General features: G+C 38.4%; 2 protein-coding genes across 3 annotated transcripts in view; one reads left to right on the top strand and one right to left on the bottom strand.

Moving 5' to 3' along the window:
* LOC135217005 (RNA-binding protein PNO1-like) overlaps positions 1-7898 on the top strand; it is a 49796-nt gene extending 41898 nt beyond the window's left edge. For both annotated transcript variants that reach the window (XM_064252612.1, XM_064252693.1), the window contains 2 exons: positions 6235-6426; positions 6932-7898. In XM_064252612.1, the coding sequence (XP_064108682.1) occupies positions 6235-6426; positions 6932-6999 (260 nt within the window). In that variant the 3' untranslated portion in view covers positions 7000-7898. The remainder of the gene's footprint in view (positions 1-6234; positions 6427-6931) is intronic.
* LOC135216928 (elongation factor Ts, mitochondrial-like) overlaps positions 7777-26682 on the bottom strand; it is a 32044-nt gene continuing 13138 nt past the window's right edge. The window contains exons 3-5 of the mRNA XM_064252491.1: positions 16480-16725; positions 12823-13099; positions 7777-8035 (exon numbers count right to left, since the gene is read on the bottom strand). Of these exons, the coding sequence (XP_064108561.1) occupies positions 7845-8035; positions 12823-13099; positions 16480-16725 (714 nt within the window). The 3' untranslated portion in view covers positions 7777-7844. The remainder of the gene's footprint in view (positions 8036-12822; positions 13100-16479; positions 16726-26682) is intronic.

Genomic DNA, 26682 nt, shown 5'->3' with positions numbered 1-26682 from the left:
GGGGAGGGAATGGATGAGCTTGCTGGGGGACCACCATTTCCTTCCTGAAGAAGTTTGTTTCCCCGAATAGACTGCAATTCAGACCACAGTTTTTTACTACCGGGAAACTGAAATATTATTCAAGATCTAGGAATTATTCTGAACATCTCTCAGTGTGTCATGATAGAAAGGAGGTGCCGGACATCTGGATAGTGTTTCAGATGTCCTGGATCTTAATCTGAAAGAAGTAAATGCAATTCGGTCGTCCCTCCAGTCCTCGAAACAAGTTTTTGGACCAGTGGTCCACATCAACTCTGATATTCCACAGCTCTCTCATATCTTAAGAACTATCTTCTCTCGGTCCCTGCTCGAGTTTACGAGAAAGAGCCTATTATAACAACAGGCGTAGAATGTAACGATCATCTAGAGGTTCGTTACAGGATTGCAAAAGTCCGTACGAATCGTCTCGGATAGATTACTAACATGCTAGGTATTTTAATTAAGTGGTGTTCTTTTTTATGGTTGTCTGAGAGGGTTATTTCCTCTTCAGTATGTGAAGTGTAATGTGTTACGTTAGCTTTGTGTGTGGTTCAGGTGGTCTAACTTATCCTAGCATGAATGCCCCTGGTAAGAGAGGGCTAGGGTTTCCTGTCAACAAATTGGTCACGTCCAGTTTGTCAGACCCTTGTTGTTATCTTTCTCAACAAACAGGTCACATCCTAGTTGAGAGCTACTAAGGTTTAGCAGGCTAAGAGGCAGGACCTACGAAGTCAGCTACCTTAACCCTTGCAGGTAAGGAACTTAATAAATAATTTTAAAAATTAGTTTAATTTTTGAATTATGACGATATTGCTGTCTGTGACCCACCTCCAAATGTGTCAATCAGCTATATATATACCTGCCAGGTAAGTGTCATGCATAAAAATGATATTGTTATGATACAATAAAGTTTTATGCATACTTACCTGGCAGGTATATATAACCCTTAAATTCCCACCCTCCTCCCCTCAGGAGACAGGGTTCAGAGAAAATCTGAGGAAAACGGGAATACTAGTTCCAAGTACCAGCGCCACGGGAACGTGGGGGAGATCACCTGAACTACCAGTGGTCTAGCGGTTTGCCGAGAGTTTTGAAAATTCTGCCAGTGCGAACAGACAACAGAGAATGTTGTTTGACAGATTTGCATCTGTCAAACAACAAAGACCTTCACGATCATTGAGGTCTGTGGAATCTCGATTCTAGCTCACCATCTACTTTTTGTCTCGCCTGTTTTCTCGGAGTCAGACACTCGTGCGAGATCAGGCGACATATAGTAGCCCTGAGTTTCTTATTGACGAAGTCGATTGCGGACGACGTTGGGTTGCGTTGATACACACCCCCAAGGTTTGCTTAGATTGAATCGCCCAGGCAGTCCAGACACTGCATCCTTCAAGCTAAGAATAGTGCCTTTTGGTCTTCAGGTACAGCCTTGCTGTCCTTGATTCGTCTGACTGGTCAACTGGTCGTTCACCTGACTTTAGTACAGACTGTGCATTTCCGGATCGAAGCTTTCAATATGGAACTTAGACGTAGTCTGAAGTTCTTGATGTCAAAGCATTCGAACCTCTCCTGCCTGTTAACTTCTTGTATGTGAGCAGGAAGGCCTTCTTCTAACCACCCTAGATACGACAAAGAGGGTTAGTGAGATTTTAAGCCATCGTCACAAGTTTTGGCTTTAGAGAACACAAGGAGGGTGCTCTCTAAGCCTTTTCGTTATGGCCTAAGAATGGAAACCCCTTTTTGTCCTTGGGCCAGGATCTTGGAAGCAAGGATGGCACAAGTTAGTGGGGAGGAGCCAGAGAGAGTCCTGTGCCCTGTCAGGTCTCTCAAGTTTATCTACTTAAAATCAAGAAAGTCGAAGTCAGTCTGGGCAATCTGCAGTGTTCCGAAAAAGACCAGACTTGCCCATATCGATGTACACCCTGGTTTTAGGGTTAAGGAGTTCTTTAAAAAAAAAAAAAAAAAAAAAAAAAAAAAACAAAAAAAAAAAAAAAAAAAATGCTCCTTCATTTGTGTTTGCACAAAGATTTGAAATCTTTTTATCTGAATGCTCACGAGGTGAGGGCGCGGCCTCGGAAGCATTTCAACAGAGCATGGCACTCAGCAACATCCTGAGTACCATATTTTAGCGAAGCAACTCTGGGTTCACTTCACACTCCCTGCGAGATGTGAAGATGGCATATGAGATCTGCTGCTCGCTAGGGCCATACGTGTCTGCAGACACAATCTTGGGGCAAGAAGTACTACTCATCCTATCCTGTAGAAAATGGTTTAGGAAGAGCTCTTAATTTAGTTGTGGAGTCGCTGACAACGGCGACTTCTTAACTCTGAAGCCTTAGTTAACACACATTAACTTTGGCTAGGTTGGTCAGGTGGTGATATATATAATTATATATATATATTTATTTTACTTCTTAGCCCTCATGGTATGGTCAATATGGTCTAGTCACATTGTGGTCACGCCCCCGTTGACAGATCATCTGGAGTGCACCAGCTTTATAGGTCTCTACCTCGCTGGCAACTCTAGTAAAGCAGAAGCAGACTTGGGTGACAGTAATCACGAAGTCGGCTATGCTAACAGGTGGAACCAAGATGTAAATCATCTGCATGCATTTGTGTCCCAAAATCCTTCTATTCTGTCCCTTCCCACCTCCAACGGTGGGGTTCAACTATATATATATATATCTGACAGGTAAGTTCATGAGCAAAATGATATTGTTATGATACAATAAAGTTTGTTCATACTTAACTGGCAGATATATATATATTCAAGTACCCACCCACCTCCCCTCAGGGGACAGTGGAAATAAAAATTATGAATAGAAAATGGGAATGGTTCCTGATACCCGCCTCCCAGCGGCGGGAATGGGTACTAACCACCTGGCCGACCACTGCGTGTGTCGGAAGTTTTTTAAATTCTGTCGGACTTCAGAAAATACAGCTATATATATACCTGCCAGGTAAGTATGCATAAAACTTTATTGTATCATAACAATATCATGTTTTTTTATTAAATGTATTGCATGACTAAGTTTTTCAATTACAAGCATCATTTTACCAATAGAATAAAAAATACACGAATCTTTGTGAATCGTAAATGAAGAGTTATCAGCTGACAAAATGCAAATGGTGGCTACTTTCTTTACGTTTGTGAAATAAAGGTTGCACATATTAAAAGCCTAGAACAGCCATAAAATAATCAAAGATTCTCTGATAAGTAAAACAATATTTATATTTATTGTCATGATTATACAAAAATAAAAGTTTGTCAACTTTTGAGGAAAGAAATGCTACTTTGTTGACTTGTTGTCAGGAAATCCAGAGAATATGGTAGGGTTAGCCTAGTCCCTAAGTTTGCACCTTTTCAATATAGAATCAACATAACAATATTAAAAGATTCTCAAATAAGTAAAACAACATTTGTATTTATTGTCTGTTGTCGGGAAATCCAAAGCTTAGGCTTAGCTTAGTACCAAACTCTTGCACATATCCAAATCTAGCCTATACCACATGTAATGTTCAGTCCCAAAATTTTAAGCCTTAAAATTGGTCTTTAAATATCAAACCTTACAAGAGTATATACGTACATTAAACAATATTTCAAGTTTTTTTTTTATGAAAAATAATTAAAATGCAGCTAACATTGTTCTCAATAGACACCCATAGCATTCAAAGTAAGGTTTTCTTAGGATTTTTTATGATTTTCAATAATTTTTTTTTTTTGTACGACGCGGATTTTCGGCTTACAACTCTTCTCAAGAACGGAACCCCTCTTGTAAATAGGGGATTGCCTGAACTAGGTCTTGGGTCTTCAGTGAAAATGCCCGTCCATGTCACCCATCAAGTACACTCGGCAAGGAATGTTAAGAAAGGGGGCGGAGCTTCAAAATCATAGCGTTTGTTGCTTTCTAGATTTCCATTAACTTTACACCATAAAGATTCTGTAGAGGTCCGTTAATAATTTATACTTGAATGTAGAAACAGGCTCTATATTATTCGTTAATGTTGATTTGGTAAAGTCAGTTCAGGATATCGATCATCCTTTTTAAAACCTACTGTGAAACTTTATTTATAAGTAATGTTTGACACTAAACTGACGTAACATTCATGCGTAATTGAAGACGGATCTTAAACAATGAGAGAAAGTGTTTTAAAATTTGGTCAGTACTTGTGGAAATCGTGAGGAACAATACAGTAAAGAATGAAATATTATGATAATAGAGAGAGGGCGCGCTAGCATACGCCTATCGATACAGATACTTAATTCATTAAATTTACTTTGAGAGATTAAGTGACAATATTTTTTCAAATTTTTCAAAAGTGGGGGGGGAGAGAGAGAGAGAGAGAGCGCACAAGCGTAGGCCTATCTATAGAGATACTTAATTCATTATATTTACTTGAAAGATTGAGTGATAATATTTTTTTCAAATGTGCTTTAAAAGTAGTGAGAGAGAGAGAGAGAGAGAGAGATTCGAGAGAGAGAGAGAGAGAGAGAGAGAGAGAAACTTGGAAGTGTGTGTGAGAGAGAGAGAGAGCGCACAAGCATAGGCCTATCTGTAGAGATACTTAATTCATTATATTTACTTTGAAATATTGAGTGATAATATTTTTTCAAATGTGTTTTAAAAAGAGAGAGAGAACAAAATCTGCTTACGTGAAAGCTTAGGCCTATTTATAACTACTTAATTTCATTATATTTTCTTTGGGAGATTGAGTGGTAATATATATATTTTTAAAGTATGTTTTAGAAGTGGAGAGAGAGAGAGAGAGAGAGAGAAATTATATTATTGGTGACGGGACTTGTGACGGGGAAAGGCAGAAGAAAGAGCGGTGAGTCGGTGCACAGATACCTGGGAAACGGGGTGATATGACTGCCAAGATCGTGCTGCACTATGCTAGATAAAATTTGAAGGATCATAATATTCAAGTTAATTCTCTAAGAAATTCATACCCTAATCTTGATTTCATTCGACAGTTGCCATAACATTCAAAGATTGTAAAAAAACGGAAAATTTTAGACACAGGCTGCGGTCATTCTTGCTCTCTTGATATAATCTGTGAAAATCGGGTTTCATCCACAAATCATTCCCAAAAAAAGCTGTTAAGTAAAAATAGTTATTACCACAAATAACTCAATATGTATTGCACAGGCAATTAAAGTTTTATATCGTGCAAATGATGCTGATGTGTTGGGAGATCTTTCAGCCTCGCAGCAAAGAAATGTATTTACGAACTGCTTTGTAGTGGGAGCATATCGCCAGAAAATCTTTGAGCTGACATGCTACTTTAACCTTGATAAAGATTTATGTTTAAAGACGGTTGCTTTGTAAACAGCAACTAGCATTCGATCCATGTCAACGTCAAAGTAATCATAGTGTGAAATCCGTTACGTAAGCCAGTATCCAGTGACTTGCTCTTTCCCGCTCGAAGTTCTAGGGCTCCTCCACCACATAGACAACGCTCTTGTGGATGGCAACTAGATTTGCTCAACCTACCTTAGCCTTAGCAACATTGGATGCCATTGACGTCAGCTAACATTAAACGCTTTGGAATACAAACATGAGTTTGTAGAAGCTAAAAATAATTGCATTCGCCACTTACAATGATACAATAATATCCCCGTTCATGAAGGAAAACGAGTATATATTGTCGTCGTGATACATAGTACTACAATCAGAAATTCACATTCTATATACCAGATCTCTATGAACGAATCCATCTGAGAAATTCCAATTACTTCGGACATATATCGTGTTTTTAAGTATCTGAACGGTTTTGTTTTGCAGTTTTAACTAATATGATAATTTGCAGTGTATTTTCATATTCTAGATTAAATTTAGCAATATTTCTTTTCAGTAAAAACAAATGGGAAATTCGATGAACGAAAGCTAATGAAAACTGTATCTTCAGTTTTCTTGTCGAGTGTACATGAAAAAGGTTTAATTTTTCTTTGCATTAGCATCAATTAAAATACGAATTAAAAAAAAAAATGTTGAGCAACTTATTCAACGTCAAGAGTTGTTTATAGGCATTTGTATGGTATCAAGGTAATTTTTAAGGGTTTATTTTGCACCTTGTTTTTCGATTTGGAGTGAATTAATTATGTATGTTGAGGTATTATGGTATCATAGATATATACTGTTTAAAGCATTATATTTTCAGCATTTATAGGTGAATCAATTGTCACTACATACAAAATTTTTTTACTTTTCACAGTTAAACAGACTCTACAAGGGGACCATCTTTCTCGTGCAATTGGACGGATAGCTGGTAAAGGAGGCAGGACCCGTTACACCATAGAAAATGTGACTCGCACACGTATAATTCTTGCAGATTCTCGCATTCATATTCTAGGTTCTTATCAGAACATCCAGGTTGCCAGAAGAGCGATATGTAATCTTATTCTTGGTAAGTACGATTGCTTCTTACTCAATATCTCTTTGCTACAGTATATTGAAATGTACCAAAAGGGTTGTTATCAGGCACTTGTAAATCTTTGAGAATACAACCAGGTTATCATTTGGTAATAAGAGGAAAAATGAATTACATAGTAAACTGCATGTAGATGGGCAGAAGCTGTTTCCCAGATTTTTTTTTCGTTGTAGTGTTGTCTTTTAAAGTAAAGAGAGAGGTATTTATGCTAACTCTTAACTGATGTCTTCTGTGTTGTGCACTTTCTGCCTGAATTCTTATGAGGCCTAGGTCTTTATAAATGCCCTTTACCATGAATTCTGGGTCTTTCTATCAGTCTTCATTCAAGTACTTCCATACCTACTGCTTTCCTGGATACTCATATGTTTAAACCAACTAATTCATTGAGATCTCTCCAATTTCCAGCTGCTGGACACTGTATTTTTTTAGCAACTTCATTTCTGGATAGTAATGTCATTGATATTCTGTTCTTCCCTTTCAGGAAGCCCTCCGTCTAAGGTATTTGGAAATCTCAGAGCTGTTGCAGAGAAGATCAAAGATAGACTTTAGTTCCAGTTATAAGTAGTTTTGGTTATGTTTTCCAAAGATGTTCATATTATTGTAAGGTGTTCTGATATTTGTGGAAGTTTTATACAATATACAAAATATATATTTAAATTTTTCCTTTTGTTACATGAAATTAACCCTCTTATCTACCATGTCCACAATTATACAACTGATTGTAATTGACCTGTAAAGAGAGATTTCAGAATTTGAGTGAGGAATTGATAACCAAGTAATTTAAAGAGATTTTCTGTATGAACGAATTTCTCCTTCTAAAGATGACAAGAAGGTCAATTTCATTTCCTGAATGTTCAGTATTGTCCTGAAATAAGTAAAAAAGAAAAATTTTAAACATATTTTTAAAACATTTTTTTTTTATGTACAAAATCATACTATGGTGACTTCTTTAAAATGTTTTACCTCCACATTTATAAAAGAATGACTAAATTGAATTACATTCATAGTTTGGTTTTTGCATCTTAGATTAATTCCTACATGAAATTTGTTTCCACAGAAGTCACGAAACCAAATTGAGTTTGAACATTTTCTTTGGCACTTTTATACTTGGGAATGCTGGAATCTATATCAGCACTTTTTTCATATTTGGCATGCTGGAATCATATTTTTGGTTAAAAATTTGCTTTAGAATACTGTGAATTAAATTAGCAGAGTATTATTACATGATGAAAGACAGTTTCTTGATAGTTAAATTTTTCCAGCATGGTATTCAGTATTTACCGCAACCTTGTCATAATTTTGGATTGAATAATATAGGCTATCCTGGACTGTACAATTATTTTAATTTCATCAACAATTTTCTTCAGATCATAAAAATTATAATTTAAATACTACTATTCCTCATTTTTGTGCTCTCCACACTCAAATCTAATAAAATCTACTACTTCTATATTTTCTTCTTGCAACACTTCCCCTACAGTTTTTGAAGGATCAGTTAGGAATTCTTGGTGAACAAGAAGAGTTTCTTCATCCGAGTTTGGAGCTTTGGGGTCATCAAGACTTCCAATGGCTTTTGGGTTCATACCTGTAAAGAAGGTAAAGAAAATAAGGTACTCTCCCAAAAGTAAAATAATAAATTTTTAAAATACTCTATGGTAACCTGCATTTTTCCAAGGTATACCCAAAGCTTGGCATGAATTGAAATGGTCACTGATACTTTGTAACAAGATAAAAATTGGAGGTAGGTGGGTTAAGGAGGGGATCTCCCACACATCAAAATTCAGCACTTTTCCTTCAGCATCAGGACTACATGGGGTGGTTGAGGTGGTACTATGATGGAAGGCTGACCTAATAGGTGAGGCCCTCATTAGATAGTCTCATGGCTTGCACCAGACACAAGGCATCTCCTCTTGATACCTACTACAAATTCAAGAGGATACCATGAGATTCTTGACTCTCATTAGGCACATGAATTCTGAATTTTGCCACACTCATGAACAACAATAACAGGATAAATCATGTCCCCATCCCATAACAGGAGATGAAGATCCTTGTCTAGAGAGAACAGAGAAGATCCATAAGTTCTAAACAGACACCCTGATAAGTATGCTTAGGCATGGTAAACAAATGTGTGGGGCTATACATAACTGCAACCTTTGGCCCGTGCTAGTAAAACACAAAATTTAATATAAAACTTACAAATTTCCATAAAAATTCATGAAATCATTAAATGCATATAGCAACAAGTACAGGCCGATACGAAATTACACCATGCGATAAATACAACTTCCACAATCTAGCAGGAGAGAAAATTCTCAAAATATTAACTCTTACGCCGAAGGGGTATAATAAAAATCGTCTCCCGCATGCCGAGGCTGTCTCGGAGTGAGCGCCAAAGCGGAAAAAATATTTTTTTCAAAAAATCACAGCGCGCTTAGTTTTCAAGATTAAGAGTTAATTTTTGGATTCTTTTTTTTTCATTGCCTGAAGTTTAGTATGCAACCATCAGAAATGAAAAAAAATATAATTATCATATATAAATAATGCGATATATGATAGCGCGAAAACAAAATTTCATATATAATTGGAGTTAATTTTTTTCGTTGTATTGTACACTAAATTGCGATCATTTTGGTATATAACACATTGTAAAATGATCAAAATGATGCATGAATTCGTAACTCGCGGACATAAAAAAATGTTTTTTCAAAAATTCACCATAAATCTAAAATCTAAATATTGTTCTAGAGACTTCCAATTTGTTTAAAAATGAAGATAAATGATTGAATATTACTATACTGTAAGAGTTTTAGCTTACAATTGCAGTTTTCGACCATTTCAGATGAGTTAAAATTGATCGAATGTCGAATTTTTTTATATGCAAACATTTCGAAAATGAGAAAAGCTACAACCTTCAATTATTTTTAGTTGTATTCTACATGAAATTGCGCACATTTTCATATATAAAACTCTATGAAACGGAGCAAATATAACGATAATGCGACGTACGCATTTCAGAGATTTGCGGCAGAATCCGCGCGCGGAGGGAAGGAAATTTTTTTTTAAAATTCACCATAAATCTAAATATTGTGCTAGAGACTTCAAATTTGTTTCAAAATTAAGATAAATGATTGAATATTACTAGACTGTAAGAGTTTTAGCTTACAATTGCGTTTTTTGACTTTCGGTAGAGTCAAAGTTGACTGAACGTGGTTTTTTTTTATTTATCGTAATTTATATGCAAATATTCCAAAAATGAGAAAAGCTACAACCTTCAATCATTTTTAGTTGTATTCTAAATGAAATTGCGCACATTTTCATATATAAAACTTTATGTAACGGCTAACTTAAAATGGTGCAAACATTACGACAATCGCACAAAAAAATGTCTGATTTTTTTCGGAAGAGTTACCGCGCGGACGTAAGGAAAATGTTTTTTTTTCATAAATTCACCATAAATCAAAATATTGTGCTAGAGACTTCCAATTTGTTGCAAAATGAAGGTAAATGATTGAATATTACTAGAATATTAGAGTTTTAGCTTAAAATTGCGTTTTTCAACCATTTTGGTAGAGTCAAAGTTGACCAAAGGTTGAAATTTTGGCACTTATCATTATTTATATGAAAATATTTCAAAACTGATAAAAGCTACAACTATGGGTTGTTTTTAATTATATTGTGCATGAAATTGCGCACATTTCCATATATAAAACTTTATGTAACAGCAAATTTTAAAAGGTGCAAACATTACGACAATCGCACGAAAAAATTTATCGGAAGAGTTACTGCGCAGAAGGAAAAAGTTTTTTTCATAAATTCACCATAAATCGAAATATTGTGCTAGAGACGTCCAATTTGTAGCAAAATGAAGGTAAATGATTGACTATTACTAGAATATAAGAGTTTTAGCTTACAATTGCGTTTTTCGACCATTTCAGTAGAGTCAAAGTTGACCGAAGGTTGAAATTTTGGCACTTATCGTTATTTATATGAAAATATTTCAAAACTGATAAAAGCTACAATCATGAGTATTTTGAAAATATTTCAAAACTGATAAAAGCTACAATCATGAGTATTTTTTGTTGTATTCTACATGAAATTGCGCACATTTTCATATATAATACTCCATGTAACGGCTAATTTAAAATGGTGCAAAAATTATGTCAAAGTGACGACATAAATTCTGAGATGTGTCACTGATACTTTTTAGTGTGAAAAGAAATTCACGCTTGCGCGCCTGCGTAACGATTGTACACAAAACAATGCCTTGATCCGTGAGCTCCCAGCATCCCCCAAGGCGCGTGATTCAAAAGTTTTCGGCTGGTAAGCCTATAAGTATTTTTCCACAAATTTTTAGAAAAACTTTTTTTATGTCGACGTTTAATACGTCCAATCGGCACCCGGGAGACAATTTATCTCGACGTTTAATACGTCCAATCGGCGTAAGAGGGTTAAACAAGAGGTAGGGATAACAGGCTCGTCATATGCATAAGAAAGTTAACATTAAAAAAATTAAAATAATTGAAAATTAGTACATAAATTTAAATTTCACAATGGTGCAATAGTGTAGATGGTTTAATTATGGGACAGAGATAAAGTGACAAAGTCCACTATGGAGTAATACAGAAGAATGAAGTGTGAAGCAGAGATTCGTATGTAGGTCTGGACACTCACAGTGGGACCTCTATAACTAAAATTGTACAAGTTAATGTCCACACTGAGAATATCGAGTAACAAATTATTAATAAGGCTTCACAGAATATCAGTGTTCAAATGACAAAATATTTTTAATAAATGATAGCTTCTAGCTGCTGATGCTGACACAAGAACTAATGTAAATAGTTCAACCAAACCACTGTGCCACAATTCTAGCCTCTTGCAGAGCAATCAGAACTTAATAATTATTTTTGAAGGAGATGATAAGTAAAACAGTCCCAGAAAGTTCAACTGATAAGAATAGACAGTCCAAAGGGAAACCAATAAGAATTACTGTAAATAGCAATGCAATGTAGCTAGTGGCTGACAGCATGCTGCATTGAATTATAATCCCAAGGGGATTATTACCATTATTATTTTTGGTACCATTATTATTTTTGGACAAGAGGGCTGATGATGTCAGATTAGGTAGAGGAAAGAAAATGTGGGCAAAACATTTTTGTGAATAAATTAATATGAGATATGGGAGGTAGGTAATCTGGCTGATACATCTAGATGCTAACAGAGGAATCAATGATGGCAAAAGGAAAGGAAAACATAAATTAATGATGGGAGCACTGAAGAGATGATTTTTGCTGAAACCCAAAATACATTTTGAACTTTAGTACTGTTCTGAAGAATATGGCATAAAGAAACAAAATGTAATGCTTGGTAACTATAAGTCATGGGTATGGTACCAAGTAAAGGCAACTTGACTGAATATGGTAACCAATGCACTTGCAGCAACTATAATGAAAATTGGAAGGTGACAAAGGTAAATTAAATGAAGTTAAGAAATCAAAAGCTAATGAGAGACCAAAGGAAAGCAATAGTACAGCTGTGGCACAATGGATGCTACAATAAACTTTTGGCACTTTACAGTGTGGCATGCATGGCACATAGGAACGGGGAATATGCAAAGACAATGTAAAGCAACATATAATACAAGTAGTAGTTATCAGGTGAGGGAAGAATTTTTGCCTGTAAAAGGAGCACAAAAATAAACTAACAATTATCCAGTTAAAAAAAAAAATTAATGATAATGTGGTTATTATGTTATTGCAGGATGGAGATTCATATTTATTTTTAAACTACATCACATGCAAAATTAAATCTAATTTGAATGTTTGTAAATAATACTATACCCCGTAATAAGCAAAAACATACACTATAGGCAGTCCTCGGTTATTGGCAGGGGGCTGATAAGCAAAAACCGCCATTAACCGAAACTTGGTGATTTATGGCCTTTATGCCGCCAAGTTTCGGTTAATGGCGCCTCTGTTATGTATGTTAAGGCACCATAACTCTATTATCAGCACCTTAACGCCGATAACCGAAACAGCTGTTATGGCACCATAAATCGCAGAATTTCATTAGACAAGCACCATAAAAATGAGTCCGCCTATAGCCGGGGACTCCCTGCATGATTGTTAGTCAGATGCACTACCTCAGAACATAAACCCTCATGGGATTAATATGGTACTACAGGGGTACTCTTTTAATGATTACTGATGTTTTCATTTCGTGTGAGTGCTACCTACTTTAAAGAAAAGACTTGTATTTTGACATTCTGTCCCATCTAAAAGAAAATTGTAAAGCAACACAATTTACTGACATCTATTTAATGTCAAATTATACTGGGATATAGACATTTTCCTACCAGTCTTCCAAACTTACCAATGACATGTATGCATAACTGTCTGGCTACATCAGTTAATGTACCAGGACTTTTAAGTGCAAGAATTGCACCAAATTTTCCTAAAAGTTGTGTTGCATCAGGTGGACTAGGATGACTATATCCAACAAGCTGCACACCATTAGGGGCAATTAATCGTGCTGCTCTGGGTAAGCTCATATTTTCCCCAATGATGCCAATGGCAAGTGCAAGGTGATCTGCTAAGGTTTTACCATCACTGACCACCATATCCCTTAGCTGCTCTTCTGATATAAACTCCTGAAAAAAAAAATACAATGACCAGTTAACCAATATTTAAAGTTATATCACAGGCATGTTCATACTCATTCTATTAATTTTCTGGAGAACCAAACAAAATAAACACAAAATTGCAAATTTTTTTTACAAAATTATGAATACAAACGAGCACCTCAACTTAACAGATTTGAAAGAGTCAGGTAAAATTTCAAATACTTTGTACTTAATGGAGTACAGTACTAATTTGGTAAATTAGCTAGATTTATTAGACACTGTCTAATAAATCTTGTAAGTGAGGGTTCTTTGTTCCTAGGGTAAGTGACCCATAATACCCGACCCTGTGAACACTAGGTTATCAATCAGTATCTGTATGTCTCAATGACAGCCTGCGCTTTGTATCAACTCCACCTTTGTGGCTTTGAATTTGCAAATAAAGTATGTGTGCTTCTGTTTTCTTGTTTGTTAAAGGTTCTAAATTACAGCACTATACAGTATGGTTCCATAATGTAATGTACTTGAAGTACATTGTTAAATTTATGGTAAAAAGTAATTTTTTTTAAATGAGACATTCATGTACGTTATATACGTACACTACTTAACTACTTAATGTCTTAAATGGTACTGTTTGTATGTTTATGTAATACAAGTATGTATGTAACTCGTGATGAAATACTATGTATTTCCAGTGTGTGTGTGCTCTCTCTCTCTCTCTCTCTCTCTCTCTCTCTCTCTCTCTCTCTCTCTCTCTCTCTCTCTCTCTCTCTGGTATTTTTATTGACATTTATTTGTAACAGTGTTGTATTTTAGTGTATGTATACATGTATATACTACATAACTGTACCTGTCAAAATGTTTTTATATAAAATTTTGGGTTACTTATGTTAATAAAGAAACACAAAAATGGGAGCCTTACAGATAAATGGGAGCAGGTAAGTTCAACGGAAAAAATGCAAAATATCCCATAAGATACATGTATATTTATTTTTTACAATCTAATTGAAATGAAATGTTACCGATTTATGGCCATGACCCGCCATTTTGCATTCTTGGCCTATGTGAAAGAATAGAGATGCTGGTCAACCCAGCAACTGTAAAAAAATACATGTACAGATTGTATACATGGGCTTACAAAAATTGTAATTCTGGGAGTGTTGTTCCATAAGCTGGGCAACCTTGACCATAATGGCGAAATATATATCGGCATGGTCCAGCATTGTCAATAATTTAACCAAAACAATGTTAACCTAACCTTTTGTAGAGCACTGTGCCCTGACCTCTTGAAACTCTTACCTTCCTAACTTGACTTTGGTGCCGTAGTCTGACTTGAACAGAAGGACTTTGCATCCTGGACGCCCACAAATAACATGAACGTCAAACATTTACAACCTATGTGGGGGTGTATGCAGGTACTATATGAATAAATCATTCTGATTGGATGAATTTAAAAATATCAGTAGACCCAGAGTGTGACCTAGGTCAACTGGGCATATGACTAGCTGGTTTTAAATTTACCACAACCGGGTAATAGGATGACCAAAGCACCACATTGCAGCTATCTTAAGAACTATGGGAGTGAAGTGCTGTATGACAGGGCTCACATAACTCAGGGCTTAAAAAATTTACTTTTTTACCATTAAGTTGACAGTTAACGGTTTGATGGCAATCAACTTGGTAATTGGTCTTTTGGATGATTTAAAGCCTGCTAACAATCATTACTCTATACCATTTTTTATTTGGTGGCAGTGGTAAGGATATACTATAGCCCACTCCACTGTTCTCAAAACTATCCCAAAAATATTTTTATTTTTTGTATTATATGCATTTTGTGTATTTATCATATGTAATTTTAATAGGCAGAACTATTGTAATTAGCTACATTTCTGTTAGGCTATATTGCACATTACTGACTTGTATATGTATTTTTAAAAGCAATTCATTTTGCAAAAGCAACAGGTTTTGACGTTGGAAAAACCTACTTTTGGTAGCTGCTCTGAGTCCTCAAAGGAGCCACTGAAATTTCCCTTCTGAACCAATAGGATCTACAGAACAGTCTTCTATTTTCCCATAAAGCAATCATGTATTGAGGGGACCCTCACCCAACCCCTTTTGAAGTGTCTGCATCTTCTAGGGTGTAGTGATATATCCTGGACTTCTATACTGCCAGGCAGTGGTGGTACAACTGCCTTGGCTCAAGCAATTCATGCAGGCTTCTCTGATAGGAAAATTCTGTTTACTGTGCTTTATATACTGCCAGGCAGTGATGATATGATTGCTTTAGCTCAATCAGATTATGCAGGCTTCCTGATAGGAAAAATTCTGCTTGCTGTACTTTCTATACTGCCAGGCAGTGATGATATAACTACCTTGGATCATCAGTTCATGCAGGCTTCCCTAATATGAAATTTCTATACTGCCAGGTAGTGGTGATACGACTGTGTTGGCTCAGTTCATGCAGGCTTCCCTAATAGGAAATTCCACTTGCTGTACTTTCCGTAATGCCAGGCAGTGGTGATACAACTGCCTTGACTCAATCAGTTTATGCAGGCTTCCCTGGTAGGAAAATTCTGCTTGTTGTAATATCTATGCACTGCTAGGCAATGATGATAAAACTGTCTTGGCTCATCAGTTCATGCAAGCTTCCCTAATAGGGAATTCAGCTTGTTGTACTTCCTATATTGCCAGGCAGTGGTAATAAGACTGCCTTGGCTTACTTATCAGTTCATGCAGGCTTCCCTGATGGGAAAATTCCACTTGCATTTGTAATTCAATCATTTAACACTGAATGATAATGACAAAATACCAATAACAATAGGCCACTAATTACTGTATACAGAACTGCTGTACACTGTGAGCCATGCAAGTTGGCTTCAGGGTATTGGTTTAGTATACACTATAGGACAATCTTTGTTAAAAGTCAGATTTCATTAATTATCAGGCAGCCTGACTGTCCGTTAGGCTGAAGTGCCAGCATAACACAATCATAACAGCAAGGAAAAAGCAGTAAAAAAAACTTTCAACTTTGGATATTCTTCAAAATTTAAAGTAACTATTCTATTTACACAAACTTTTTTTTTAACTCATGCTTACTACCCTGAGAGGTGGAATCGGCCTATTGATTAAGTTTTTGCTACTGACAAAAGAATTGACACACTCATTCAGCAGCTCCAAAAGTTATCTTGTGCTTTAAGTAAAAACAAACATATTTACCCAAGCAGATACTTAAAGGACTAACAATACCAGACTACATATGGCAGCTTCAGCTAGTGCACTCACCACATAAACAACAGTTAACTATTGTAGAGCTAAACACAGAAATGAAATTTTCTTTACTGAATTCCCAGTCACCACTAGCAATAAATGCATTTGTAAAACTTGACTTACATATACTAAAACGAACTTACTTTTTTTAAAGTATCCTGCTGACATATAGCAGCATTCAGAGCACATTCCTTTGCTGCCTGGGCTACTATTGCCTTGAACTGTTCATTACGTGCAACAAAATCTGTTTCACAGTTTATTTCTAACAGAGCACCAACTGGACCATCAATGTGAACTCCCACAAGCCCTTGTGTAGTAACCCGACCAGATAATTTAGAAGCTTTGGCCCATCCTTGTGCCTGAGCTTCTGCATGCAGCCACTGCTCAGCCTAGAGAAAAAAGCATAATCTGATAATGCAATTTTGAAATACACAAGAAAATAAATTGTTACATATTACTAATGATAATTAAATGTTAATTCTTTATATTCAAGAAGCTTGATATATGTAAAAATGGCAAATTTTTAATCAATTTGCATTTTTATTTCTCATAGCTTACAAACCTGAGGTCTTAACAGTAGGATAATCTTCTTGCACCAGCTGGAAACCAGTTAAAAACAAAGATTGCAAAGCAAGGAATCAGTGGCATCTGGCAACCCATACATATACGAGGTGGAAGCGGTTACCAACCAGGATTGGGGACACAGATTATTTTTTTTATTGTTGGAGAGATTGCTTTAAAAGTGGTGCTAAGTGGTGATGGGTGGTGATGACTGATGTCGTCAATTGGTGATTACCGGTGGTGCTGACTGATGATGATTGCTGACTGATGTTGTCAGGTGGTGTTGATTGTGGGGGATTGGCAATATTGGTGTATACTGGGGAAATGGTGTTGAGTTTTGGGGAATTCTTATCATCACTATTACTTGAGATATTTTACAGGGGGTTACTTAAGAATTATGATTACTTGAGATATATTTTACGAGAGATTTGAGATATTTCATGGGAGATTATTTTATAATTATTACAGATAATTATATTACAGAGAATTATTACAGTGAATCATGGGAGAAGTTTTGTGGTTCATTATTTGTTGAATTTTTGTGACTTTAGAGAATATGTCAGTCGTTCATGGGTGATGAATCTGGCTGAATTTTGCTGAATCTTTGGTGAATTTTGTGCTGAATTTTTGGTGAATGGACAAGCATTAACATTAGTAATGTTTTTATACTAATACTGGTGATTTTGATGATAGCAATTTTAGTGATATTGCTGATAATGATACTTGTGATACTGTTTTTTTTTTTTATATACTAATACGTGGGTGCCGTAATGCTGTCAAGGGTGATGTTTTTTTTTTAATTTGGGAGGAACTAACAACACATTTTTTTTTTCTTTTTCATGAGTTCAGCAGATAATTGCTTGACATATTCGTGAGTCACGGGGATAGTTAACAGAACCGTTGCTTTTTCTTTTCTCCTTTTTTATCATGAGTGAATTTGAATTTTTTTTCTCTCTCTCTCCAGCTTGTGTGAATTTTTTTAAATATCTCAGTTCGTGACTTAGAGTCGTTGTTCGGGAACGTGTTTGTGTTTTCAGCTGTTTGATGCTGCAGAGAGATTTATGGGGAAAATTTTGCATTTTTTTGAATGCATACGTAATGGCACTACATTTTTTATTCTCTGGATATTTATGTTCCAGAAATAGAGAGTTTTCTTGCACAATACCTTTGTTGTATTTGTGACAACTTTGCCAGAGATAGGAAACTTGGTTGAGTTTTCTAGTGGCTTATGTCGTAGTGCATATGGAGAAGTCTTTGCTTAGACACTTTGAATTTGGAGTTCTGTTATAATGAGTTGTGGCACATTGGTGATTTTTTCTAGAATTTCCTGGACAATTTTTATTTGCCGAGTTTTGCCCTTTTTCAGCAGTTACACTAAGCAGAGTTTATAGCTTTTGACTATAACACCGAGTTATTCTCTGGAGAATTGGAGGTATATTATTTTGGAGTTATAATTTGAGATATAATATATTGGAGATATATTTTTGGCCATTTGATATTTGCCTGGGGTGGTGTGAGCTATGTTTAGTTCAATTATTTTGCAGCCATCTTTGTTGCAAATGGAGACACCTTTTTGAGGAGATATATGGGCAATATTTGTGAGTGTGTCAGCTGGATGCTTTTGAGTGCATTTTTTTGGAGATGGGAGTTACATTTTTTTATTATCCTGCTTGGAGATTTAATATATTCTTTGGAGACCTGTTTTATTCCACATGGAGTTATTGGTGAAATAGAGGTAAGTATTTTTTATTTGCCGAAATAGAGGTGAACATTTTTTATCCCTGGAGTGGTGGTTTTTTATTAACATGTGGTTATTGGGGAAATAAGAGGGAATATGGTGGTGTGGTTATTAATTTAATGGAGGAAATATTTTTATCACTGGAGTGGTTTTATTATTAATATGGTGATTTATATATTTATATATATGGAGGTGGAATTGATCTTTGGGGGTGACCTTTTTTGTGGTTATGATTTTTTGAGTTGAATTCCTGTAGTTTTTTTCGAGCCAAGAGAAGAATTCTGTGGTTCTTTCTTTTTGGTTTCGTGGTTAATTGGAGGCGAGTGGCATAACTGCATTGTGGTCCTATGGAGATGTTGTGCATTTTTTATGTTCACAAGTGTGTTATTTTTGAAGGCATATAATTGCCAAATTACGAGTTTATCGTAGTTTTTTATCCCGAATAGGTGATAATTTTTTATATACATAATTGGGGAGTAACATGCGAGAGATATGTCTTCGAGACAATCTTTGAGCAGCTTAGTCAATCCTGGAGTTAATTTAGTGAAATGTGCTTACTTAGTGTCAGTATAGACCTTTTTTTGAGAATCATGAGTTTCTGAACTTGCGAGTCTGATTAGACATTTTTTTTCATGCTGCTGTTCGAGCACGTGTCCGCAGGTGGATTTTTTGCTGAAACCGCTGCGATGAGTCTGGTGTGCTGATGCTCTTCCTCTAGTGGTGATTGCTCAGAGTTTTGCAATGTCTGGAAATGTTGATCATAGCATTTCATGAAAGTGCACGTGTAAGAGTTGCTTTCTGGCCGTGTCCGGTCGCATGAATCGTTGCGATGGCAAAAAAAATTCCGTAACTATGCATATTGCATTTGTTGGGGAAAATGCGGGGTTATGTATATCATGCATACATTATGTGTTTTATGATGGGGAAGTTTACTTGTGATTATCTTTTTTTATTTTTCCTTTTTTTTTTCCTTTTCTTACAAGAGATGTAATTGGGGATTCAGCTTTAAATAGCATTTCTTTTTGGACGGGAGATGTAATTTATCGGGGTTGTGATTTACATAAATGGGCGTTTGACATTTAGTCTCATTGTAATTAATTATGTGAGCAGTAAAGGGTTTTTGCTGTTAAACATTGGAGATTTTTACTGATTTTGTGAGTTGCTGTAATATCAGAGCTTGAGAGAACATTTTTGATTTTTGGGTCTGGGCTTGTTACGTGATTTTTTTTTTTTTTTTCTTGGGCTCATTATTTTTTTTCTTTTTTTACTTGTGGGAACTTTCGAGTTTGAAATGTGAGTGCAGAAGTCCGTGGAGTTACTATGAGTTCTGGATTGTGTGTGCTGATGTGTGAGTTTGGAGAATTAAGTTAGTGAACTTAATATTTTCTTTGCGAGTTGTGATAATGACTTATGATTTACAGGTCATATTAAATGGAGTTAATTGGGAGACGTTAAGTTATTATTTTTTCTGACTCTTTGGGGTCATCATTTGATAGAAGTAGTATGTCTGGGGTTAATTCTTTTTTGATTGACCGATGACTTGACTGACATATACTTACACACCATAATCGTCGTTCCCCGACGCTAGCAAGGCGTCCACCAGCTGTGCAGAGATGTTGCTGTCGTTTGTCCAGGGTACTTGCGAGAGTTTCTACGAGTCTACAGATTTCTACAGCGCTTTTGGATCTACAGAAGCCGTTAGAAGTCTTCTACAGGGAGGGAGGTATTCCATCTTCCTACAGCTTGCTACAGTCTGTGCAGCCAGTTGCAGACAAAGAGGGATATTCAAGATGAGGCTTGGAACTCTTGGAGGAATCCATGATCAAAGGACAGACAAACACACACACGCACACATACTCTAAAATGCAAAGAAATAACGGACAAACAAAGCAACCATCTTGGGAAGGAGAGCACAATGCAGTTACTCTCCAAGGCAGTCAAAGAAAGACTGATGCGTCCCAAGCTTGGTTGATGACCATCTTCCACCTCATATACATATGGGATGCCAGATGCCACAGATTCTTTGCTTTACAATCTTTGATTGTTTTTAACCGGTTTCCAGCTAGCGCGCGCTAGAAGATTATCCTATTGTTAAGACTGAAGGCTTGTTCTGTGTATGAACAAACTGGATTTGTAGTAAAGAACTGAGGCCCGTGCCCAGAGTTTTTTATGGGGGGTCTTTTTTCCCAAAATTGGGCACGTGGTCTATGCCCTTCAATCCAATTAGATATTCAGGTACTGACTTTGGTTAACAGAATTTTACTTATAATGTTGAAAGTTTGCACTGAAATTCAAAAATATTTCTTCAGTTCTATTGATCGATTCATTTAATGTTAACAATAACATGCATATTACTTTATTTGTTGTTATGTTTTATACTTAGACTAATTTTACTTGTAATGTTGAAAGTTTGCACTGAAATTCAAAAATATTTCTTATATTTTATAGATTGATTCATTTAATATATTAACAATAACATGCATATTACTTTATTTGTTGGTATGTTATATACTTTGACTTAACAAAAGACAATATAACTGATAAATATTTTAGAGTGTGTATTGTTATTTATTACTTTGAAAGTACAATTCAATGAAAAGGATAGTCACAGAAAATATGGACTTCAAGAAATTTTTGAGCAGGAGGGCCATTCGACCCAGGCCCCCAACACCCCCACAGGTACAGCCTGGAACTGTAATTGAGGAAATTTTTGTAAGGGATATTAAAAATGGTTGAGTAAAGAGGAAAGGGACAAAATACCATTAGTCACAGGAAGGATTAATGGGGATGAATCTTTCAAACATTTAGTAGTGATAAACAGTACTGTACAGGTTTTCTTAAGCTGGACTTTAATGAAAGACTAAAATGGCAAATCATATGATGAGCAGGCTGAATAAGATTTAGAAATCAAATACACAATGTTCAAACAAAACTAAAATTATATAGTACGTATATAAGTCTAGTGCAATCTGTACTGCTTTAGGTACATGAATCAAGGTACAAAATGTTATTGTTATAATACAATTAAGTTTGTTCATACTTACCTGGCAGATATATATATAGCTGTATTTTCTGACGTCCGACAGAATTTCAAAACTCGCGGCACATGCAGTGGGCGGCCAGGTGGTAGTACCCATTCCCGCCGCTGGGAGGCGGATATCAGGAACCATCCCATTTTCTATTCATATTTTATTCATGACCCCTTGTCTCCCCTGAGGGAGGAGGGTGGGCACTCTAATTATATATATCTGCCAGGTAAGTATGAACAAACTTAATTGTATTATAACAATAACATTTTGTTCATGAAACTTACCTGTCAGATATATATATAGCTGAATCCCACCTTCGGATGGTGGGAAGACAGAATAGGATTTTTTAGGAAACTTAAATTAGTAAATGATGTACTTCTTGGTTCCTTACCTGTTAGCAAAGTAGACTCTGTGATTACTGTCACTTAAGCCTGCTTCTGCTTTTTTCAGAGTTGCCACCAGGTGTAGATCCCTGTAAGTGCTGGTGCACTCGGATGCTCTGTCAACGGGGACGTTGACCTCAACGTGACAAGACCATCGAGCCAAATACATATGGGAGTAACACAGCAACCGGCCACCACCTGACCAACTAACCAAAAGACCCCTGACAGTTAAACTAAAGAATGGGAGATTTCCACAGTAGATCTCACCATCAACCAAAAACACAACAATAAACTAACCTAAACTAAGCTAAGGGAGGGTAGGAAGAGAGCTACCTTCAGCCCCCAAAACTGTGTCTGCCAAAATGTATGGCCCCAAAGAACTACAGTTCTCGTAAATCGTTCTCACATCCCGGAGGTAATGTGAGGCGAATACGGAATTGCTCCTCCAAAAGGTGCTATCAAATATCTTTGATAGACATATTCCTTTGGAAGGCAAGAGAAGTAGCTACGGCTCTGACTTCGTGAGCTTTCACTTTAAAGAGGCTCAATCAGTCTTCTTGGCAAGATGAATGAGCCTCTTTAATGACGTCCCTCAAAAAGAAAAGCCACAGCATTCTTTGACAATGGCAAATCTGGTCTTTTCACCGAGCACCAGAGATTACCTGAGGGACCTCTTATCTCTTTAGTTCTATGAACATAGAACTTGAGAGCCCTGACAGGGCACAGGGCTCTCTCTGGTTCTTGACCCACGAGACCCGACATACCTTTGATCTCAAAGCTCTTGGGCCAAGGATTAGACGGGTTCTCATTTTTAGCCAAGAAAGTTGGGCTCAACGAGCAGGACAGCGTTGTCCCCCTTGAAGCCCACTAGGCTACTGAACGCTTGGATTTCACTAACTCTCTTCGCCATCGCCAGAGAAGTTAGGAAAAGCGCCTTTCTTCGTCAAGTCCCGTAGAGAAGCTTCGTGGAGAGGGCTCAAAGGGACTTAACATAAGATGTTTAAGAACCACATCGAGATTCCATGAGGGTGGTCTTGCCTGTGGAATCTTGGAGGTTTCGAACGACCTTAAGAGATCGTGGAGATCCTTGTTGTCAGAGAGGTCCAGTCCTCTGTGTCGAAAAACGGCCGACAACATACTCCTATAACCCTTAATTGTAGGGACTGCCAATTTCTGCACATTTCTTAAGTAGAGCAAGAAATCTGCTATCTGGTTCACAGAGGTCGTGGAAGAGGAAATTCCTTCCTTTTTGCACCATGCCCTGAAGGGAGGCCCACTTTGACTGGTAGACAGCTCTTGAAGAGGCTCTTCTAGCATTAGCGATTGCTCTCGCAGCTGCTTTCGAAAAGCCTCTCGCTCTGGCCAACTTTTCGATAGTCTGAACGCAGTCAGAGCCAGAGCGGAGAGGTTTTGGTGATACCTTTGAAGTGAGGCTGTTTGAGTAGATCTCTCCTCCAGGGCAACGTTCTTGGGAAGTCCCACAAGGAAAGTCATGACCTCTGTGAACCATTCTCTTGCTGGCCACATCGGGGCAATCAGAGTCAACCTTGTCCCTTCTGAAGCTGCAAACTTCCTCATGACTTCCCTTATGATCATGAATGGGGGAAAGGCGTAAAGATCTAGGTCTGTCCAGCTCCAGAGCAACGCATCCACCGCAATTGCTCCTGGATCCAGGACCGGGGAGCAATACAGAGGAAGCCTCTTCGTCCTCGACGTAGCGAAAAAAAATAAGGTCGACTAGAGGACGTCCCCACAGTCTCCATAATGCTGACAGACTTCCTGGTGCAAGGTCCACTCTGTTGGCAGAATTTGATTTCGACGACTGAGAAGGTCCGCCCTGACATTCTGTACCCCTGCCACGAATCTCGTCAGGATCTTGATCTGCCTTACGTCTGCCCATAGCAGAACTTCCCTTGCAAGGAGAAAAAGGGATCGGGAGTGAGTTCCTCCCTGATTCTTCAGATATGCAAGGGCTGTGGTACTGTCCGAGTTGACTTGAATGACCTTGCCTGACACTTTGCCTTCGAAGAACTGCAGCGACAGGAAGATCACTGCCAGTTCCTTCACATTGATGTGCCAGGCTACCTGTTCCCCTCTCCAGGAGCCTGACACTTCCTCCCCTCCTAGTGTTGCTCCCCAACCGGAAATGGAAGCGTCTGAGAACAACACTAGGTTGGGGCTCAGAAGATTTAGGGATAAGCCCTCTCGCAACTTCTGAGGGTCGAGCCACCATCTTAAGTGGTCTTTCACTGGGTTTGAGATCCTTAGGATCGCATTCAGGTCCTCCTTGGCTTTCCATTCTTCCACAAGGAAAAATTGAAGAGGCCTGAGGTGCAGTCTTCCCAAGGAGACAAACTTTTCCAGCGAGGAAATGGTGCCCAGCAGACTCATCCATTCCCTAGCCCCGAGCAAGCCTCTCTCCCTAGGAAGGCTGAGACTTTCCTCTTAGCCTAGCTGCTGACGTTCCTGGGATGGAAACGCCCGAAAAGCCACTGAATCCATCTGAATCCCCAGATACACGATGGACTGTGTCGGGGTCAGATGTGACTTTTCGGAGTTGACTAAAAGGCCCAGGGACTTTGCTAGGGCTAACGTTGATTGAAGGTCCTCCAGACATTTTCTTCTCGACGACGCTCTGATCGGCCAATCGTCGAGGTAGAGGGATATCCTGATCCCTGAAGAATGCAGCCACCTCGCTACATTCCTCATTATTACTGTAAAAACCATCGGGGCTGAGCTGAGACCAAAACAAAGGGCTCTGAATTGCCAAACCCTGTTGCCTAAGACGAATCTCAGGTACTTCCTTGAAAGAGGGTGGACGGGGACGTGAAAGTACGCGTCCTGCAGGTCTAGAGACACCATCCAGTTCGCCACGGTCTCAAGGCTCCTAGCACTGACTGAGGCATCTCCATCTTGAACTTGTTTTTCTCCACAAAAAAATTGAGCCTGCTCACATCCAGGACTGGGCGCCAACCCGACGACTGCTTCGGCACCAGGAAAATCCTGTTGTAGAAGCCCGGTGACCCCAGGTCCACGACTGCTCACCCGCTCTTTGTTTTTCGACCATCTGGTCTAAAAGATCGAAAAGGATGCTTTTCTTCTCTCCCTGATAAGTCGGAGAGAGGTCTCTGGGAGTTGATGTTAAAGGAGGAGGATGTAAAAAGGGGATCTTGTACCCTTGCTCTACGATCTTGAGAGTCCAAGGGTCCGCCCCTCTCTGCCTCCATGCCTCCGCAAAGAACTTCAGTCTGGCCCCGACTGGCGTCTGAAGGACAAGATCTTCATTTGGTAGATTTTGGCTTAAATGAAGCTCTTCCTCTCGAAAAACCTCTCCCTCGAGGAGCTGCTCCTCGAGGGGGGTGCCCCGCGAAAGGGTTTGACTTTCTTCGGGGGGTCTCACGAACGAAGATGTAGAAGGAACTGCTGGGCGCCTTGAAGACTGTGCCAAGAGGTCCTGGGTCGCCTTCTCCTGCAAACTAGTCGTAAGATCTTTCACCATAGCCTGGGGGAAGAGATGGTCCGAAAGAGGCGAAAAGAGCAATTCCGCTTTCTGAGCGGGAGAAACCAACTTAGCGGTAAAATTACATAGAAGAGCTCTTTTCTTCAGGAAAGCTGTTCCAAAATGAGAAACCAGCTCTTCCGAACCATCCCTGATGGCCTTGTCCATACACGACAACACGCTGGACAGCTCCCCCAGACTGAGAGAATCAGGGCTTCTAGACTGAAGGTCCAAAACTCCCAAGCACCAGTCTAAGAAATTGAAGACTCCCAACGTGCGCAGCAGTCCTTTCAAGTGGTGGTCCGTCTCCACAGGAGTCCAGGACACCTTTGCAGATGATAAGAGGGGCCTCTGAGCGTCTACTAAACTGGAGAAGTCCCCAAGAGCGGACGAAGGAACCTTCACCCCCACGTCCTCCTTGGTTTCATACCAAATGCCTCCTTTCCCGGAGAGTCTAGAGGGAGGAAGGGCGAAAGTGGTCTTGCCCTGGTCCTTCCTTCGAGACATAAAATCTTGGAGCTTCTTGAAAGCCCTCTTGGTTGAAAGCGACGTCTTCATCTCGACAAACTCAGGAGTCTTGACTGACTTAGAAGACGAAAATTGAGAGGGAGGAGACCTAAGGGCTGCCGGCTGAAACTTATCCCCGAAGGACGAACGTAACAGCCGCACAAGAACCTTATAGTCTGAGACAGCCGAAGCTACAGGAGGTTCCTCTTCGACTGAACTCGCTGGACTACTATGTTCCCCTTCTTCTCTAAGAGGAACTGGAGAACGCCCATCCGGAGAGGGCGTATGTCCAGCAGGCTTAGGTCTAAACAAAGACTTCCGCTGATTGGAAGTTACCGCTTCAGGCACAGACTCGCCCTTACGACGATCCTTAAAACTTGTTGAAGGACGGACATATTGTGAACGTAGAGCGTCCTTTGAAACGACGGGGACTGTCTTACTATTAGACACGTCCCTACGAGAGGAAGCACGAGCTTCCTGACAAGAGGCGCCAAAAGCGTCCTGCTTAGCAAGGCAAGCGTCCTCAAAAGCGTCCTGCTTTTCAAAAGCGTCCTGCCTCGTCCGAAAAGCGTCCTGCTTTGAACGGAGAGCGTCCTGCCGAGCGTCCTCAAAAGCGTCCTGCTTCGCGT

This window comes from Macrobrachium nipponense, chromosome 11 (assembly GCF_015104395.2).
Source record: "Macrobrachium nipponense isolate FS-2020 chromosome 11, ASM1510439v2, whole genome shotgun sequence".
NCBI classification, from domain to species: Eukaryota; Metazoa; Arthropoda; class Malacostraca; order Decapoda; family Palaemonidae; genus Macrobrachium; species Macrobrachium nipponense.
The sequence above is the reverse complement of the archived record's forward strand: the minus strand, read 5'-3'. Positions and strand labels throughout refer to the sequence as shown.